General features: G+C 45.6%; 1 protein-coding gene across 3 annotated transcripts in view; it reads left to right on the top strand.

Moving 5' to 3' along the window:
* Positions 1 to 12842, top strand: part of abch1 (ATP-binding cassette, sub-family H, member 1) — a 25641-nt gene extending 12799 nt beyond the window's left edge. For all 3 annotated transcript variants that reach the window (XM_072690087.1, XM_072690088.1, XM_072690089.1), the window contains exons 7-20: positions 1462 to 1536; positions 1989 to 2163; positions 3032 to 3128; positions 3400 to 3568; positions 4897 to 4997; positions 6078 to 6148; positions 6844 to 6893; positions 7058 to 7114; positions 7793 to 7863; positions 8018 to 8106; positions 8473 to 8576; positions 10235 to 10394; positions 11253 to 11357; positions 12165 to 12842. In XM_072690087.1, coding sequence (XP_072546188.1) covers positions 1462 to 1536; positions 1989 to 2163; positions 3032 to 3128; positions 3400 to 3568; positions 4897 to 4997; positions 6078 to 6148; positions 6844 to 6893; positions 7058 to 7114; positions 7793 to 7863; positions 8018 to 8106; positions 8473 to 8576; positions 10235 to 10394; positions 11253 to 11357; positions 12165 to 12271 — 1431 coding nt within the window. In that variant the 3' untranslated portion in view covers positions 12272 to 12842. The remainder of the gene's footprint in view (positions 1 to 1461; positions 1537 to 1988; positions 2164 to 3031; positions 3129 to 3399; positions 3569 to 4896; positions 4998 to 6077; positions 6149 to 6843; positions 6894 to 7057; positions 7115 to 7792; positions 7864 to 8017; positions 8107 to 8472; positions 8577 to 10234; positions 10395 to 11252; positions 11358 to 12164) is intronic.
* Positions 12843 to 20000: the final 7158 nt, after the last annotated feature.

The raw sequence follows: 20000 nt of genomic DNA on the forward strand, positions 1-20000 counted from the left end.
GGGGCACTCGAAGGCTTGGTCCTGGAACTGGAATACTTTTTGGAAAGTCTGGATCCGAGTTACAGGTCGAAAGTATTTGGACAAAAGTATCTGGACGTTGTTCGTTTACAGTTGTTTTGAGATCCTTTGTAGATGTGATTCCACTTCCATTAGAGATCCTGGTCCATCCTGGCAGATTTTTCTGGAGAACCTTCAGGCTCTGAATCACATCCCGCTCTACCACATCCCACTGGACTCAGATCCGCCATCTGGGAGGAACCAGAACTGAAGAACGCATGACTCAGCGCCATGTTCATGAACCCAGTTCGAGAGACTTTTGCTCTTTGGCATGGAATCTCTCGTTCGCTCCCTCCTCCACCTCTCCAGCCTTCTCATCGCCTTTTTTCAGATCACCCCAAGTGTAGCATCACAGCGTCTGCCATCACTCCCATTCATGCAGGGCTTAGACGGCTGTAATCCGTTTAAAGGCCTTTGCTTTTGCACTTGGTGAACTTGGTACACAGCTAAACCAATTACGTAACACCTGAGCGAGCTCCTGGGACGGGATTGAGATCAGCGGTTATGGCATCTGAAGTTCTGAACAGTTGCTGACAGAAATGTGAAGCTAATTGGGACGCTATCATAGGAGACCTTATCTGCGATCGTCTTATCTGTGATAGCTCTCACCCTGAACGCCTTTCTGAAAGATCTTGAGTTGAGACTTCGCTAAATGGACAAAAGTATTGGGACACCCCTGTTCAAAGCACACGCAGCATTCACATGAGTGCAGTAGCCTTTGTTCGAGGTAAACACACAGGTACACATGTACACATGTAGCGTATGCGGATGCTACGTAACGTCTGCTGAGCTGCATTCCTCATTTCATAGAAAGGAATAGCGGAATAGTTCAATTTCCTTGATCTTAACCCTTTGATCTTGTAGACTAAGGGCCCTATTGTACACCCTTGCGATGCTAATTGCTATCTTACACCCCGCCAACAGTCCTGATTGGTTTATTACTGCACGAGTCTCAGTACACGACTTTTGTGCATTTCGAGCCGAGTAGGGCGCACTTTTCCCGTCGTTACCATAGCAAAGACACTCGGACGCCGCGGTGCGCGGTCGAGGTCTCGCCGAAAGGTCGCTAAAATAGGGCCCCAATACTGTAGAAGTGATCCTGGACTGTTTCTAGCCATAACACAACACAATTCAACGCTCTACAACACAGAGTGTAAATCAATTCAGATTGAACAGGCTGTTTTGCGTACTGAGCCTTTAATATATGTAAATGAGCTCTGTTCTGATTGGCTGCCCTGCCTCATCCAGAAAGAAGGTCTGAAATACGAAACCAGTTGTTAAGTTTCTACAGAAGATCTAATCCAGTCATTTTCTCCAGATGTTCCACTCCACACGAGTAGTAATATCCAGCTGTGGTCATGTGACGTGTTTCAGTGATGGTCTTCCACCCCTCCACCTCTGCAGGTGGGGCTAATGAGGAACGGGAGACTGCTAGCCGAAGCCAAGCCTGAAGAGGTCATGAAACAGCACAACGCAGCAGTGAGTTCACAATTAACCCCCCCCCCCCCCCCCCCCCCCCATATCCTCATACACATCAGTAAAGATCTACGCAACCTGGCCACTTTATCGGAAACACCTCCCTTGTAACTCCACCTTGTTGATGTACACTTACAGAGTGTAGGCCATCTGTGGATGCACAGATTGGGTTAGCCGTCCTCTAGACCTTCGTCATTGGTCAGATATTGACCACAGAGCTGGGTGGTTGACCCACTCTTAACCTAAAAATATATGGACAAAAGTATTGGGACACCTGCCCATTGATTGTTTCTTCTGAAATCAAGGGCCAATATGTCCACAAACATTCGGACACATAGAGTAGAGCAGTCTACTACCCTTATAGTATCTGCTCAGCAGCAGTTCTGTGGTCAGAATCTGACCAGTGATGAATGGGATGCAGTCTCTATTACCCTGTGTGTGTTTGTGTGTATCAGACCCTGGAGAGCGCTTTTCTACAGCTTTGTGAGGACTCGGACCAAATGGGGTCCAAAGACAGCCCTCAGGCTCCCACGCACACTAACAGCCCGTCTCCGGACAGCCTGAGGGACGAGAGCAGAGAGCTCCTGGCGAAGAATCTTCCTGCAGCAGCAGATATCCCTAAACCAAAAGGTGCCGCGTCCTAGCGATGGGTGCAGACGGGTTCATATGCCTACAGACGTCCATTTACTTAAAGGAGTAGTTCATCAGACAGTCAGATGAGCATGATTGATCACCGAGCCCAGATACAATCGATCAGCCAAGACGATCGTTTGGTATCTGACGTCTGCTTCTTTAGTTTACATCGAGAAAAACAAGACTAGCGTTGCTAACAGTCTCTGAAATCAGACTGTCACCAATCTCATCTTTGCAAAAATGCACCCAAAAACGTCTCTAAACTTAAAAAGACGCATCCAGACATTTTTTTGTCTAGACGGATGGGGGTTAGCATTAGCTTAAATGTTTAAATAAGGTCTTTCCAGGCTGTTTTACTAGACAATTTTAAAACAATAGCGTTGTTGCAGTACATTAGCTTTTCTTTAGATTTTCTAAGCAAATAAATGAAGATGTGGATGTCTATTTATGGAGATGTTTGTTAGCAACATTAGCCTAGCATTTCCTGCTGTGAACTGTAAAAGAAGCAGCCGTCAGACACCAAACATGTCTTGCCTGATCGACTGTATCTGGACTCAGTGGTCAATCATGTTGCTTGGACTTGAGCACTGAAATGCTCCTTTAAGCTGATATTCAAATGAAGCGTAGCTAGCTGTGTGCAACAGATGTTAAGCAGATGTTAAACAGATGTTAAATCCATAGCAATGTGAAGTATTTGCTCAATTTGAATGTTTATTTAATATTAGTGTAGATTATTATTATTATTATTATTATATGAAAAGTGGTTTAAATTCCCCTAAATTTTCCAGTGTGAGATTTAAGCTGCAAGCTATTAACAATTTTATTATGTGTGTGTATGTTTGTGTGTGTGTGTGTGTGTGTGCAGCGGACTGGAAGGTGAAAGCACGGCATGTCATACCAAAATGGCGAAATATCGCTGCATTGACGATAAAAACGATGGTGCGGATGAGGAGAAACCCAGGGTAATTAATTATTCATGAGCAATTATTGTCTGATCCCTGGCTTGTCACCCCTGATTTGGCTCACTATCATACGTGGAACTGAAATCCAGTGCATGTCTGATACAGTCGGCAGTACGGCTCAGTCTGAACAGCCAGATCAGAATTCATGACTTTTCCGCCAGTCAGACTGGATCACGTTCCTCATAAATGCGCACTGACCCCATGTGAGAACAGCCTAAAAATACATAGCCTAAGTCGCTCTCTCTCTCTCTCTCTCTCTCTCTTTTTCCAGTTCCCTGTGCTTCCAGTTCCTGCTGCCGGTGATTCAGATCTGTCTGATGTGCCTGTGTATCGGAGCCGACCCCAAGGGGATCGAGGTGGCCGTGGTCAATAACGAAACGAGCTCCAGCTCCTACAGCCGTTCTCTGCTCTCTTTCATTGACAACACCAGCATCATCCAGGTACCGGCCCAGGTTCACAGCTGTCTGATGCCTCGCCTCCAGCCGTGCACTGCGGTCACCACAGCCTCGGTTCTCACTGGACTGAGATCTGGACTTTGAGCTTTGGCCTTGTGTTTGGGGCCCTGCAGAAAGGTGGTTGGGTGAAGTTGGGCGAAGAACCTCCCGAGCAGGTGGTCTTGAGCTGGGGGTTACCCTACCCAAATTTTACCCCGATTCTAACCCTGATTCTCAGCCTGTGCTGGTTGGCTCTAGTCTGCAGATTTTGCCGCAGCGCAGACTCTGATTTATTCGGCCTCCCGCTCAGGTCTGATTTATTCGGCCCGACTCTTGAGCGTATTCTTGTAGAGTACACGGGTCAACGCCTCAATTTGAACCAGTCCTGTCGATAGCCAATGAAAACCGAGCATGGAAAGTGCTGTTTCAGTCTGCCTCGTACTTGGGGAATCCTCCTTCCATGTGCTGTGCTACTCACAGACCATGCTGACTCCACCTCCCCACTCCGACCTCACCCTCACTTCTTTCGGTTTGGGTCAGGGGCGCGATTAGTGGCGCGAAGCTGCGCCTCCTAGGTGGAGTTGGCTGAACTCAGTGAGTCCATCCATCCGTCCTTCAGTTGACCCGTCCCCTCTGAGAAAAACTATCCCTGTGAGCCACCACTGAACTCTGTTGCTCTTCCAGAGTGATTGTTGGTCTCTATGTGGCTTCCCTCACTGAATCCCTTGAAGCGAGTATTGATGGAAGACTGAGAGAATTTCTTTTCTTACGGAAAATTCATTTTGCGTTGCTGAAATATGACGCAGCACAAAATAGAAACATGCTGTTTGTATTCCAGATGTTGAGCAGTTGAGCAGAAAGGTGCTGTGGTTGTTCTTAACGTTAAAGCAGAGACACTTTTACAGGGCTGAGAGTTTCTCTTTCACTTCCTCTCTCTGCCTGTGTCTCTCTCCTTTATCGCAGTAAAGCTTCTGTTATAAACAGAGTTTCACTTCTGTCTGAATTACAGAAACAACCGACATCGAAGCTCGTCGACTGTCAAAATCAGAGCTGTGCTTTTAGGAACTCGGCCTTTACTAAGAAACGCAAGAGAAGAGGAAGTGAGATTAGGCCTCGATTGTCAGCTGTGATCAGGGGGAATTAATTTTTTTTTTCAGCTTTTGACTTCTGACATATTGTGAGTGTTCCTAATCTCGAAGGCATCCGACGGCCGTCGGCCTGCTGCCACTCCTTCGTCAGCCGTGTCCTTCGAAGGATGCAGGGACACTACAGCTACTGTGTGCCAGCAGGTGAGCTACAGTGTCTGACATGCTGTCCATGACTGCGTCCTGCAGGTGAGCCTCTCCCATTCCGAAGCTTTTGACGGGATCCGCAACGGAGAGTACTGGGGGGTCATAGAGTTCGGCCAGAACTTCACCAGCTACTTGACCAAGAGGTGAGCTCTGCCTTTCCACATCATCTACTGTCCAGGGAAGAAGGCCTTCTACTAGATTTTGGAGGAGCATTGCGGTGAGGATTTGATTGCATTCAGCGACAAGAGCGTTGGATACTACCATGCTTCTGTCTAGCCGAGAGAGAGAGTGAGAGAGAGAGAGTATGGTGGGGAGAGGCTGCATAGCTTTATATCTGAATCAGTGTTTTAGGAGAAGAAAAGCAGGTCAGGCTTGTCTCTCACTCTCTTTCTCTCTCTCACTTTCTTTCTCTCTCACTTTCACATTTTCACAATACTGAAACCAGACCACTCACAATCCCCTTTAAAGGAACAGTCCCATCAGATGTGCGCTTTACCTACAAGGCTAATGTAGCCCACCAATCAGCATCACGCAGACTGTTTCCAGGCCTTTAAAGCCCCTAGGAACCTCCTCGGGACCCCCTCTGTAAAGTCCGTCTCATGAAAAACTACCCAAAGTCTAATAGACGCCTGCCGTATTTCACCAGTACTGCTCTCCTCTCCATTGGCGAAGGCCTACATCAGCATACCCCTGACCAGTCACAAGGCTGATATGGCTCCGCCCCCTTTTCAAGTCTGAGCAACATGGAGAGCAGAAGCTAAAGCTAAACCTGGCTCGTGCCGTCACTCACGAGACGGACGGGGGTCCTGACGCAGCACCGTAGCCGCAGAGAGCCACTGAACCACCTCCTACCCGTAAGGCACAGGGCAGGAGGGACAGACGCTCCCCTAGTCGTGGCTCAAGCTTGTATCTCTATGTATAGGCTGGTTCCTAACTCGGTTCCAGATATGAGAACCTCAGTAAAGCCTAAACGTCTGTGAAATCACAACCGCAAGACTTCTCTGCCCCAAGGCTGTGTGCATTGCCTTGACAACATAAACAGATTTTGTTTGAAAGTGATGGACGTTTATTAGAATATTAAGCCATGCCCAGACCGCTGTCAGAGAGGTCTGAGGAGTGAATTTTTCGGTGAATGTTCCCAGGGGCTTCAGGACTGTGCTATTTTTGTGAATGCTTTGGTCAAGCTGTGGTCAAATAAGCCCTTCCTTCACCTTTCTGGACAGAATGCTGCAGCCCAGGGTGTCAAAAGATGTGGTTGAAGGAGGATCCGTCCACGTCTGGCTGGACCTGACAAGTGAGTTCTAATGATTGCTTTCCCCCCATTTTCTTTCCCAATTTGGAACACCAACATCCCCCATAATCGCACGCAATGCCCCCTACACTAGTGAGGGGAGACCAACACACGCCCTCTCCGGCGCGCACATGGTCAAGCCTCTCATTTTTCAAACTGCCAACCAACCAACCAACCAACCAACCCAACGACCTCTGATCATAGTGACAGCGCCTCAGTCCGCTGGACCACTATTCATTCCATAGGCCTGGAGGGCTGGGGTGGCCTAGGGACCCGTATTAGGGCCCATGAGGCAACACCGGCCAAATCCTGGTCATCAGATGCCCTTGGCCTTGCTCTTTCTCTAAGGTGGGTACCAAGATACCACATTTTTCCCCCACGTCCCTCCATCAGTGCTCCACTCCATCACTGGCCGACGCATCATAGCACCTCCCTCCATTGCCACTGTTGCCATGGCCTTCACACGACCTTTCCCGGACCTTAACACCTATGAAAATCTGTGGCTCTGTGACCCAAGAAGCTCACAGAACTAGAAGCCTTGTGCAGGAAGACTGGGCTTAATTCCCCCAAACGAGAGCTGGAAGGCTCTTAGCTTCTACAGAAAGAGTTTGCGGGCTGTGATACTCCCCAAAAGGGGGCGTTAATAAGCACTGAGGGTTTTATAAATCTTCCTGTTTGTACTTTTGCTCTTTTTTTAGACCAACAAATAGCGATAACGCTGCAGAAGAAACTCCACGAAGCGTTTCAGGTACAGTGTAATCACATCATCCTGCTCTTCAGACTTGCTAATTTCCTCAGCTCTAGGGGCCATTAGTCTTAGGCTAATAGTGGCAGTGATACAGTACTCATATTAATGCATGGTATTTTGATAAGCACCGAGGGCTGAATATCACATGTGCTTTTGTGTTTCAGGCGTTTGTGGACAATAAGTTGGGGAGCCTGGCCTACCTCGTCGCTCTCCCTATAAAGGTAAGCTTGTGTCCTGCTGTGCTAGACTGACCTCTAGTGTTCAGAGTTTTCAGCACCTGTGAAAATCAGAGTGTAAAGCTGCTGATCTTCTCAGTAAAACACTGAGATCAGAATAAACACTAATAACATGCGTGGTTCTCCATCACTGTGTTCATCATTAGAACATCTCCAAAGTTCTCCTCTCTCATGGAGTCTAGTATTATTTAGAGTTCTCCTCAGATCAACACCTGGTTTGGTGGTAAATCAGGGCTTAATGATGGTAAATCAGGTGAGCTGCTGCTGCTGCTGCTGCTGATGGAGTTGAACACATCCAGACAAGCTGTGTGTGTATGTGTGTGTTTGTGCAATGGGTGCAACTTAAAGCAGCTGAATGGATTCATTGCAAGAGGTGTCCACAAACATTTGGACACATGGTATGTGTGTGTGTGTGTGTGTGTGTGTGTGTGTGTGTGTGTACCTCACTTTCACTGAACCTGCATGGTCCATTGTTTCTTATGGTCACCCCGTCCTTGCTGGGTTCCGTGTTCTGACCTGTTATTATTACATGTTATAAATGTTATCATGGACGGCCGAGATGCTCTTTTTCATCACCCTGTCTCTCCCTCTCTCTCTCTCTCTCTCTCTCTCTCTCTCTCTCTGTCCATCTCTCTGTGTCCATCCTGTGTCCTCTGTGTGTAGTTTGAGGAGCCCATATACGGCAGTCAGAACACAGATTTCACTACGTTTGTGACCCCAGGGGCAGTCCTGAGGTACAATCTTTTTCTCTCTCTCTCTCTCTCTCTCTCTCACACACACACACACACACTGTATGAGCCAGAGTTACGTCATGCGAGTTATGACTAAACACTAAACATTAAAACAACTCAGACGTCTCTCTCTCTCTCTACGTCTTCTGTCCTGCAGTATCACCTTTTACCTGGCGGTGGGGCTGACCGCGCTGTCCTTTGTGCTGGAAAGGAAGGAGGGGCTGCTGGACAGGTGTTGGGTGGCAGGTGAGGGGCTTTAACAGTTCCTATGACACACCGACGGGTCAGCTTTATCTTTGAAGGAAGCTTTGAAGCTAGTATACACTCCATTGACAAAAGTATTGGGACGCCTGCTCATTCACGTTGTTTTCTGACGAAATCAAGGGTATTAAAAATAGTTTTTTTTACTGTCCAGAGAAGTAGGCTTTCTACTTGATTGTGGGTACCTTGAGTATTGCTGTGAGGATTTGATTGCATTCAGCAACAAGAGCTAGAGTTTGGACCAGTCTCTCTCAGCCCTTTCCTCTGTTGTCCAGCAGGGGGCGCTGGTGCACCGTGTTTCATTAGGAGTTGGTTCCCTCAACTTGTTCCTCATCTTTTCCGCCTCTGTAGGGGTCAGTTCTCTGGAGACCATGCTGGCCCATCTCTTCTCTCAGCTGTTGGTCATCAGTGTCCAGATCATTCTGCTGCTAGTCTTCATCCTGCTCGTCTTCAAGGTACCTGTGTGTGTGTGTGTGTGTGTGTGTGTGTGTGTGTGTGTGTTCTAATTCTAATGCTTAAGATCAGGTCTGCCCAACCCTAGTCTGGTTCTCAAGGGCTGTGGTAAGTTCTATTGTGTGTTTGTGTGTGTGTGTGTGTTTGTGTGTGTGTGTGTGTGTGTGTGAGCAGCCTGGCGCATCTCTTATGAATACTTTAAACATTGCGTCTCATGTTCACGTCTACTCTCTCGCTTGGATCTGTATGAGTGTGTGCAGACCCAGGTGTGTGCCACTAATCAAGCCATCTCCTCTCGCTGTCCGACAAAAACCTTGTATCTCCAAAACAGCAGCTTTACAGAAGGAGAAAAAAACTTCTTAATTTTCAATGAAATTCAATGTAAATGATTCTTTTCCTCAAGTCATTTTGGAGCATTTCTATTAGTGTGTTCATCGTACAGTTCTGTCACATCATAAATAACGACTGCCAGATTTACATTATGTCAAAAAGTGAAAAACATTTGTGAAATATATTTTGGGATGCATTGTTTTTGTGATGTCACAGAAACCACCAACATGTTGACCTATCTCTGCTCAGTTAGGCCTACAGCAATTTAGCTCCACCCCTTTACGCTGATAGGCGGACTACTGTCTGCACATGGATACGAAAAACAGCCAAAAGTATATTTATTTAGATTGTTAGTGTTTATAGATATGACCTGTTTATTTAAGATTATAGTATATTATTATATCATTTAGTATATTTGGTGTTATTTATGTTTATTAATTTTAATTATTTTCATGTTTTCTATTTCATATTTTATTAATATTATCATTATATATATATTATCATTATATTATTATTATAATTTGATTTCTATTCAATTTTATCTTGTTTCTTTCTCTTTGTTTTTTCTGTAAAGTGTGTGAAACATGTTACTTAAATAATAATTAAATAATAACGTCTGTCGCCATGACTACAACACAGATACAGACTATATTTTATTGACAATCCAAACCCACCAGCTACACGTATCTTCTGAGGTTTATATGGAATGATGATGATGATGATGATGATAATGATGAGGGTAAAACAGTGAGCAATTCTCTAAAACATACTTTTTTTTGGGGGACTATTTTTTGCCGTGTAGCACCCTGCATGTATCCCTCCACCAGCAATGGGATCTAGAGCTGAGCTCTTCTCAGAACAGCTCTGACTGGGGGAGGTTATCTAGAACCCAGCGTTTCACACCCAACCCACCAACCCCTCCAAACCCCCACTCTGATTGACTTTGCGTTAAAGGGTTAATAGAGGTGAAGAGCTGAATTCAGTCCTATTTAGAGTAGATGATGCCAAATTCGTCCGCTGTTTGACCGCTGTTTGACCGCTGTTTGACCCTACAGCAGCAGCAGTGTATTTTTTTTTAAATAGAGTAGAGCTAACTGTGTGTGGAGTTGTTTAGAGGAGTTGTTTCTGGTGTCTCTGCACACACACACACATACACACACACACACACACACACCTTTCACACCTGTATGGGAATTTATTGACGGCATCAAGCCAGTTACTTTAGTTCCTGGCCTGAAATGACCTCAGTCCAAAACATCTAACACCACTGAGTGAATGCCGGTTAATGCATCACCCTCTCTCTCTCTCTCTCTCTCCCGCTCTCGCTCAGATTCCTAACGAAGGCTCTCTGGCTCTAGTGGTCACTCTAATCGTCCTGCAGGGTGTGACTGGCATCTCCTTCGGGTTGGTCATCTCCTCGGCCATTGACGACGAGCAGTCGGCCAATCAGGCAGCTTTGGGCATCTTCTACCCCAACCTCATCATCAGCGGTAAGAGCACCACTCCCTCCCTCTGTTTGGATTCCCTCAGAGTTCTGTTTGGAGTCCCTCAGGGTTCTGTTGGAGTCCCTCAGGGTTCTGTTTGGAGTCCCTCAGAGTTCTGTTTGGAGTCCCTCAGGGTTCTGTTGGAGTCCCTCAGAGTTCTGTTGGAGTCCCTCAGGGTTCTGTTGGAGTCCCTCAGGGTTCTGTTTGGAGTCCCTCAGAGTTCTGTTTGGAGTCCCTCAGGGTTCTGTTTGGAGTCCCTCAGGGTTCTGTTGGAGTCCCTCAGGGTTCTGTTGGAGTCCCTCAGAGTTCTGTTTGGAGTCCCTCAGAGTTCTGTTTGGAGTCCCTCAGGGTTCTGGTGGAGTCCCTCAGGGTTCTGTTTGGAGTCCCTCAGGGTTCTGTTTGGAGTCCCTCGGGGTTCTGTTGGAGTCCCTCAGGGTTCTGTTGGAGTCCCTCAGAGTTCTGTTTGGAGTCCCTCAGAGTTCTGTTTGGAGTCCCTCAGGGTTCTGGTGGAGTCCCTCAGGGTTCTGTTTGGAGTCCCTCAGGGTTCTGTTTGGAGTCCCTCAGGGTTCTGTTTTTGGGCGTATAAAACTGATGTAATCTATGACAGTAAACAGTGCAGTCTTGCATATAGAGAGGTTAAACATGTGATGCATCTTATCCAGGCTCCGCCCACATATATATTCTTTCCTAGCAACTGTTGTCAGGCTGTTTTTCTATCTGTCTGTCAGTAAATCTGTTTGTCTATCTATGTATCTGTCTCTATCTATATGTCTGTCTATCTGTCTGTATTTCTGTCCGTCTGTCTGTCTGTCTATCTGTCTGTAATATATTTCTGTGTGTGTGTGTGTGTGTGTGTGTGTGTAGGGGTTATCTGGCCGGTGGAGTGTATTCCGTACCCTCTGCGATATCTGAGTCTGGTGTTGCCTCAAACCTATGCCTCTGAGGCCCTGCGCTGTATTATGTACAGAGGTGAGTTGCACACACACACACACACACACACACACACACAGACACACACAGACACAAACCCTCCTGCATCATGTTCAATGGCAATCATACGTTTACATACACACATGCACACACACACACACTGGTTTTCCATGATGGTCTCATGTTGCAGGAGACAACAGAGTTACCCAACACTCCTAGCAGTAACCACACACACACACACACACACACACACACACACACACACACACACACACACACTCCTCTCTGTCTCTCTTTCTCTTTCTCTCTTCTCACTGCACTCCTCTCTCTCCCTATCTGTCATCTCTCTCTCTCTTTCTCTCTCTCTCTTTGTGTGCGAGTCTCTCTTTGTCAATTATTCACTGAGCCTATCAGTGGACGAGCATCTCAGATTAAACACACCCTTCCGCCCCTTTTCAGTCCTTCTCATCTTCTAGACATAAAGCAGGGTTATGCACACACACACACACACACACACACACACACACACACACAGCTTGTCTAGTCCCTGTAGAGAAGAAGTACTGCCAATAGAATAGGACTCTCTGGAGCAGATCAACATCATGACCCTATTGGCACCATGCTGCCTAATGCCAGGCGTGGGCTAGAGGGGTATGAAGCCCCCCAGCAGCACTGAGCTGTGGAGTCCTGACCTCACTAACTCCAGCTCTTGTCGTTGAATGCAATCAGATCCTCACAGTAATGCAAAATCTCCAAAATCTAGTGGCCAGCCTTCTTCCCTGGGCAGTAGAGATCCGCACCCTGACTGTACTGCTTGTGTCAGCTGGTTCTGCCGTCCCTCTCCAGGTTGGGGTCTCTCTCGGATGATGGTGTGGCGGGGCTTTGCCGTGACCCTCGGCTGGAACACCTTCTTCATTATCCTGGCCACCGTCATCCTCAAGCTGAGAACGTGAGAAGGGCTCCAGTCAAGGAAGGCGCTTCAGGTCAGAGCGAGCGGCGTTGCGGGTTCATGCCAGGCCAGGCCTCCCTCTGGCTGAATGGAGGCTGACTGGACATCACACAATCCTGCTAAGTGGACAAACGCCTCCCGGGGGCTACCAATCAACTTGCTCATCTCACTTGTACACAGATACACAGACAGCCACGTCAGAGTAGCCAGTCAGGTCCGGCTTTTCCATGAGAACCAGAGCCAAGAACCTCAGGGAATCCCTCAGCATTGAGACCTTCCCTGTCCGATCATCAGCATTCCACCGTGGAGGGTTAGAAGATCTGAGGGACAGATGGACAACCTCAAACCGCACAACAGGACGGAGTGACCCTCTTCAGGAGTGATTCACTGCATCCATCTGTTTGCACGTTCCCTCAGAACCTCCTGGAAGTCCCTTTCTGACCCCTCTGTCTGTTCACTTTGGGCCTTTTTCAGTTTTTTGTGTGACTGTAGAGCTTTTTGATGGAACTCTCTTCTAGCATCAACCCTTGGGCTGTGTTTCCATGTCCATTTCTCATGTATCTCGTGCCTGTTGACCCCACAGTGAAGGGGATTAGCCATTAATGCTTGCACCTTTATCTTGTGTCTAATTCGTTACCTAATTAACCAGATAGCTAATTGTTCTACATATTAGTCTTATTTGTTTTACCATGTATTTTATTTTATTACTATTTAATTCTTTTTGGTTGGTTGCCTTTTCCTGCACCTCCTCATGCTGGACAGAGGGGGCGCTGATTTGCCAATAGCCAGAACGCCTGTTTAAATGAAGGTCCAAATTCAGTCAGCCCCGTCATGATTTATGCACATGTGACGATTGTTTTTATTTTATTTTATAATTTTTTTTGGTTGTTTTTTTGTTTTTTTTTACTATGATTGACGGTGGTTTACTACCAAGAGGATCTCATGCACGAGGACCATCAGCTTAATAAATATGTATTTTAATGTATGTTTACATTGGTCATGTACAGCAGGCCCAGGCCCACCCTGTGGTCCCCGTGTTCTGTCTTGCATTTTGGAACATGTTAACCGCATATGCTGTTATGCTGCACAGAAATGCAAAGACATGATGCATGGATACCTAACGCAGGACTCGCCAACCTGTCTGAAGGTACAGACAAAGCCAGCGTTGTGAGATTTGAGAGGTTCGGGGTCATCAGCACAATCCGAACAGCACTGTATTACTGTATGTCGCATGTTAAACTTTTATTTCAGACTCCGGTACTTTTAGTTAAACAGTGCTTTATTGGCTGATGTGATTATTAGTTCTGCATTGTCACAAATAAACAGCAAAAAAAAAAAAAAAAAAAAAAAAAAAAAAAATATATATATATATATATATATATATATATATATATATATATATATATATATATATATATATATATATATATATATATATAGCCACTGGTATATGTTATATATATACACTGATATATATATATATATATATATATATATATATATATATATATATATATATATATATATATATAATATATGATGATTGTATATATGATCAAAGTATCGCTGGTTCGAATCTCGGTCATGCTGCTAGCCATCGGCAGCCAAGGCCCGAGTGAGCACAATTGGCCTTGCTCTCTCCAGGGTGGGTAGATGGCTCTATGTCCCCACATTGCTTCTCTGCAGTTCTGCCCGTCCCTGGCTGGTGCGTCAGAGCTGGTGCCCTCCAGGCGCATTGGTCGCCCGGTGGTGTTGCATCAGCAGCAGTTTAAAAAATGAGAGGCTGGACTGTGCTCGCGTTGAATGGGGGTGTGTGTTCGTCCGCCCTGTAGTATCAGGGGCATTGCTTGCTATGGGGGGTGGGGTACACACAGGTTGGGAAATTGGCGGTCCAAATTGGGGAGAAAATCGGATAGAATTTAAAAAGAACACTAACAGTAACAGTCAGCGTAGGGGGCGGAGTTACTCATAATTCCTTTTCCTGTTTTTTTTATTTTTTTTTATTGTTGTTAATATCGTGATGTTTAATATTAATACCGTGATGGTGTTAATATATAAGCCAAAAAAATCGAACGAACATGCCTTCTTCTCTGGACAGTAGAGGCAGTTACTCCGACAAAAGCAGGAGACCCTTGATTTCAGAAGAAACCATGAAAGGGCGAGCGTCCCAATACTTTTCTCCAAATAACGTATATTAGATATATTGAAGGTTTATTGCTGGCTATGATGATTGTGGAAACCAGTGTTAATTGTTATGTATTTCTTTGATTTCTTGTTTTTTCTTATTTGAGAATACTGCTTTAAAACCAGTGAGAGGAAATGGTGCGAGTAAATGGAGCTTTTATAAAAAAAAAAAATGCTACTTATTATTCCTTAAGATAAAAGCATATGACTAAATATTTAATAACGATGCCCTAACTGAGTAAATGTGAATGTTGTGAATGTGAATAAGCACAACTCCATATAGGTCTATGTAACTGTATGGGAGCTATAAATGAGACAAGTGCAGATCTGTGAATTTCTGATTCCTTATTATCATAATCAATATAATCATGAAAGGAAAGTTGTGTAAGTAATCAAAACTCACCTGTGAGTCGCACGTGATGCCCGAGTTTGGCCTTAGATGTGGACTCGAGTGCTTAGAGGTCAGGTCAGGTCACGGACACATCCTATCTCCCCGGACACATCTTATCCCATATAGGACCCAATACGTTAGCTAGCCATGTAGCTGGCATGCTACTCGTTATCCACCCCCTCAACTGTATTAGCTAGCATGCTACTGGTTAGCCAGCCGAGTTGCCCCCCCCCCCCCCCCCTTCACAGTATGTTTTATCTAGTGGTAGTTGTTTATTTTTTTATCACTTTATTATTATTTATTTGGATCCCAATTATCTGCTGATCTTGCACAAGGTTAGCTCGATAGCAGATAGCAAGTGCATGACAGCTAGCTTTACCTTTTGCTATCAGCTTTCTATGATTTCTATGATTCACGTTTAATAAATAACGTTAAATAGCGACGCTTTATCCAGATAAAAACTTCTCAGTAATGATCAGTAAATTTCTTTCCATAAATTTTAATTTGGTGTATAAGTACGACAGCTGTGTGAAGATGGGCAATTAATCACATGCGTGATTTTAACCAATGGAAAAGTCGGGGGGGATAGGATGTGTCACAACATCGGCTAATCCTAACACGCTACTCCAGGAAATGATCCCCACCCGTTAGAAATGTGTTTTTCTGAATAATAAATCTTTTTCATTTGGCCTCTGAGTGTGTGTGTGTGTGTGTGTGTGTGTGTGTGTGTGTGTGTGGTGTGATACCACAGTGAGCTGTTGTGCTAGCAGATATAGCCTTCTACTGTATTATTATACTTCTCACATAGCCTCAGGCTTTATTCCTCACTATTACTAAGCTGCGCTAACCGCCAATTAGCGCGCAGAAGCTAATGGTAAATGTGGTAAATCTGACTCTGTCGTCACGCTAAAGTATCCGGACCGGATTTTAACGAATCACTTCACGCAGACATGCTAATATTACTGGTAGTGACAAAAACCTAATGCTAAGTTCACCTGTCGGCACTGAGGAGAACATCAGCCACTGCCGTAGCGCTAATAGCATAGCATAGCGGTGGCTTTTCAGGTGTTATCAGAAACACCTGAAAACACATTTCCATATTTTAATGAATTATTTATGGATTATATTAATTATATGTTCACTATATTCATTATTTATAGGCAAAATATTTATTTTCTAAAATAAAAAAAATACTAAATAAAATTCCACAACATGAAAACCAACTCTGCTTCTGCAGTGGAAGCTCAGTGAAGGTGGTCTGAGACACTAAGGATCGGGTCCACCCAATGAGTGGGCCACTCTGGCTCCGCCTCTGGTCTCTCTGGTTGCAAATTTGACAACATGGTGGACAGTTTTGACTTAATTTCTACAGAACAGAAGGGACCAGAACTGCGGTGGCTATGTTTTGACCCAATTAGGCTCCTGCCCAGCACCGCTCACTCTGCCGTGCCTCTACACTCGACCCCTCCATCATTATCTCATCGTTACCTCGCTATATCTCCCTATTTGCACTTCAAATCCACATGTTGGAGAGCCTCTCGAATGCTGGGTCACCAGAGCCCACAGCTCTTGAATGCAGGTCAGCCACATCAAGAGAAGCACAAACCGCTAACGGCTGATCTGAGGTCATTCGTGGGAACCTCATTTGGTGCTCCGTTGTGCTCTGTAAGACCATGCTTGCCGATCAAAGGCCATGCTTGTTACGAGGCAACGAAGAGTGGGAGTGCTGATCTGGGGTCAGATTCGATCCCAGCAATGCGATCCCAGATCATCTGAGGTTCTTTAAGAAGAAGAGGGCCCTGTGTTTGTGAACGGGGCCAGCGGTACGAAGATGAGCGAAAACGAGAAAGAGAGAAAGAGCACGAGGAGGAAGATCAAAGGGAGGTCGGAGACAGAACGGCTAGCCGCTTTAGCGCGTTCTTGAGCTTCTCCATCTATGAGAACATGCTAACACTTACTGCTAGCTGCACTGTTAGCATTGGGTGGGTGTAGCTGGTCTTAGATCTGCTTGAAAGGGCAACCTCAATGCGGGGAATATTTGACATTTAGCCAGTGGGCACCTCTTCTTGACCTCAAGCCTTTCAAGTAGGACAGTCTTTGAGGAACACTTCAGCTCTTGACACTAAATGCAATCAAATCCTCACAGCCATGCTCCTCCAACACCTGGTAGAAGGCCTTCTTCCCTGGACAGTAGAGCCTGATTTCAGAAGAAACATCAAATAATCAGGTGTCCCAATACTTCTGTCCATACAGTAAAGAAAGAGAGAACACTGGGCTAGCATGTTAGCTTACCGTAGCCTGTTAGTAAAGCAGACTACCTAGCAGATTGTTCGGGGGTGTTCGATGTTTAAAAGTAAGGCTAAAGTGCCATAACATTAGAACCACCGGCCTACTACTTTAGGTATGTCCAAGCTAGTCAAAAGTTTGTGGACACCTCTTCCTTCAGTGTTTCGTCTGAAATAAAGGGTATTCATAGGGACCTTGCCCCCTGTTGCAGAGGTAGGAGCCCCTACTGCTTTGGTAGAACTTTGCACTGAAAGTTAAAGACATTGCTGTGAGGATTTGATGGCATTCAGCCACGAGAGCCTTCAGATGGGACTTGTTACTCTTTCATTCTGCACGACTAGTGGCTTTTGGCTAGTTTGTCAGCTTGCAGCTAGAGTATCAGATTTATAATCTAATAATAATAACGTTGTACTTGTACCTGCCGACGAGGGTTCACTCCGGATAAGAGCATCAACCAGAAAGAATAGCAATTTTGAAAAGCTAGGTGTCCCCAAACTTTTGTCAAGAACTCTCTTACACTCTTAGTCTGCAGCACTTATACCTACACTCACTCATGGACCAAGGACATGCATGGAATGAGGCCGCTTCTTTTTCCTGCCCCTTTCGACTTTGGGACGTCCCAAACACTCAGTCAACATATCTGCGCCCGTAGTTACAGTTGCCATGGCGGCCTGACAACAGTGAGAGTCCGCCTCTCAAACACAGGACTGTGCGGATATGAAGTGTTAACCGTGACAGCAGGGACCCTGTCACCTAATCCTGTCACACCACTACACCCCCCCACACCTCCCCGCCATCCTGCCCCACCCCTCTGGTTTCTGTTCCTCTTCTGTTTCCATCTCCCTGCATTTCTGTCCTGCGATGCCCTCCTGTTGACCCTCCCACCCTCTAGCTCTTGATTTGGCGCAGCTGTTGCTATGTTCTTTTTCGTGTTATCACATCAGTAACAGCCCCGAAATGACCCTCAAGATGGAGGAAAATGCCCTTTGGAGCTTGGCCAGGGACCACTGGGTGGTCATCGTCACATGGGAGGGCAGCTCAGCCCAAAGGCCTATAAAGGTCCATATTAAAGAGTCCAGACCTGTTCTTCCAATAAAAAAGGGGGAATCTGATCGTGCTTTTCTTTACGATCAGGTGCTGCTTCTGGAGCTCTCAGCTTGTCCAGAAAGGCACGTCAATGAGGGATGCGCTAAAAGCACGATTTGTATTTATAGCAGTGGTATAAAAGTGAATTACACTCCCAAACGGTAGGGGGAGCCCAGGAGCAAAAAAATACCAATTCTTGCATACTGCTGCTTTAAAGCAAGTAAACAAATAAACTACCCAGTACCCAGCCAGGGCCTGAGGTTACCTGTCGGGTGTCAACACATCGGTTCGACCCCTTTTTCGGCAGAAAATTTGGAAAAAGTGGTGGAATTTCCCTTTATCACAAAGATCACTATGATTATGATTACTATAGCAACCTTTTCTGCAGTTATTTATACTGTACACCGATCAGCCATAACATTAAAACCTTCAGCTAACATTGAGCAGGTCCTCCTCGTGCCACTCAATGGATCACACAGACAGTATATCAAAAAGCAAACTAGGTCATCAAAGGCTGGTTTGTGATGTCATAATGCATGTGCACACAAAAGATCAAAGAGCTGTCGTTAGAAACTTGAAACAAAAAAGTAAACTGGAAAAATTCAGTGTGTGTGCGTGTGTGTGTGTGTGTGTGTGTGTGTGTGTGTGTGCATGTGCGTCCCCCCTTATGCTTCCTGGCTCAGAAGGAAGGAACATTAGAAATGCACTGGTGAGGTGTTGGTGTTGTCGCTATGGCGACGTAAATACAGATGACAGTGCGATGTAAACCGATTTATCCTGGTCATCACAGGCATGCAGGGTGTGCGTTTGAGCATTTGTCCGCTGACCCGGGGTCATCCTGCGTCCTGATGTGATGCCGCCTGACAGTTCATCTCAGACCCTGGTTGTGGACTGGCTTGTTTATTTGTTTACTCGCTGGGCCGCCGTCATTATTACTGGACTGGAATATGAGAATGTCATAACACGGCCCAGCTATGACCTGCTGACCAGAGGGGAATTTTATAGAGCAGGATTTATTAGCAGGCCGGATTAACATGAGCTAAAAACATCGGTTGGGCCTAGTTCTTCAGCTTGGGCTTGTGGCTTATTGAGAGTTGATTTTTAATGTTTCATTTTCTGCATAATTTAATGATTATGATGCAACCATCTCTCTTTAAAAAGCTCCCTCACAGAAAGTTCTTCCACCTAATGGAGACACTGCCTGATGCCTGAGACACAGTCCTCCCAGAGTTTGGCCTGAAATTGAGCTCATGGTGGCGGGATACATGCAGGCCGTCATGTAGCAAAAAAATAGTCCCTTAAAAATGCATATTTTTTAGATGTTGCTAATTTGCCATCGTCAACCTTCCAAACATAGAAAACTCAGAAGACACGAGTAGCTTCAGTGTTCAGGTTTTGAGTAGTCAATAAAGTGGCTATATTTGTTCTGTAGTCATGAAACATTGCTGTGAGGGTTTGATTGCATTCAGTGACAAGACCTTTATTAGTGAGGTCAGGATGTTAGATGATGACCAGCACTTCAGCACCTTATCATCCCCGACTCCCAGACGCATCCCAGAAGCACTGGATGAACCACCACCCATCATTCAGGCCATAGCTCAATGCCGTGGGGGGCTGTATACCCCTCTATAACCCACACCTGGCATTGTTAGGCAGCATGATGCCATAGGTTCATTACTCTTATCTGCTCCAAGTCCTATTCTATTCAATTATTCAATATCTCTTTTTTTAAAGCCCTTAATGATTTCAGAAGAGACAATGAATGAGCAGGTGTCCCAATACTTTT

This window comes from Salminus brasiliensis, chromosome 10, assembly GCF_030463535.1.
Source record: "Salminus brasiliensis chromosome 10, fSalBra1.hap2, whole genome shotgun sequence".
Classification (NCBI taxonomy): Eukaryota; Metazoa; Chordata; class Actinopteri; order Characiformes; family Bryconidae; genus Salminus; species Salminus brasiliensis.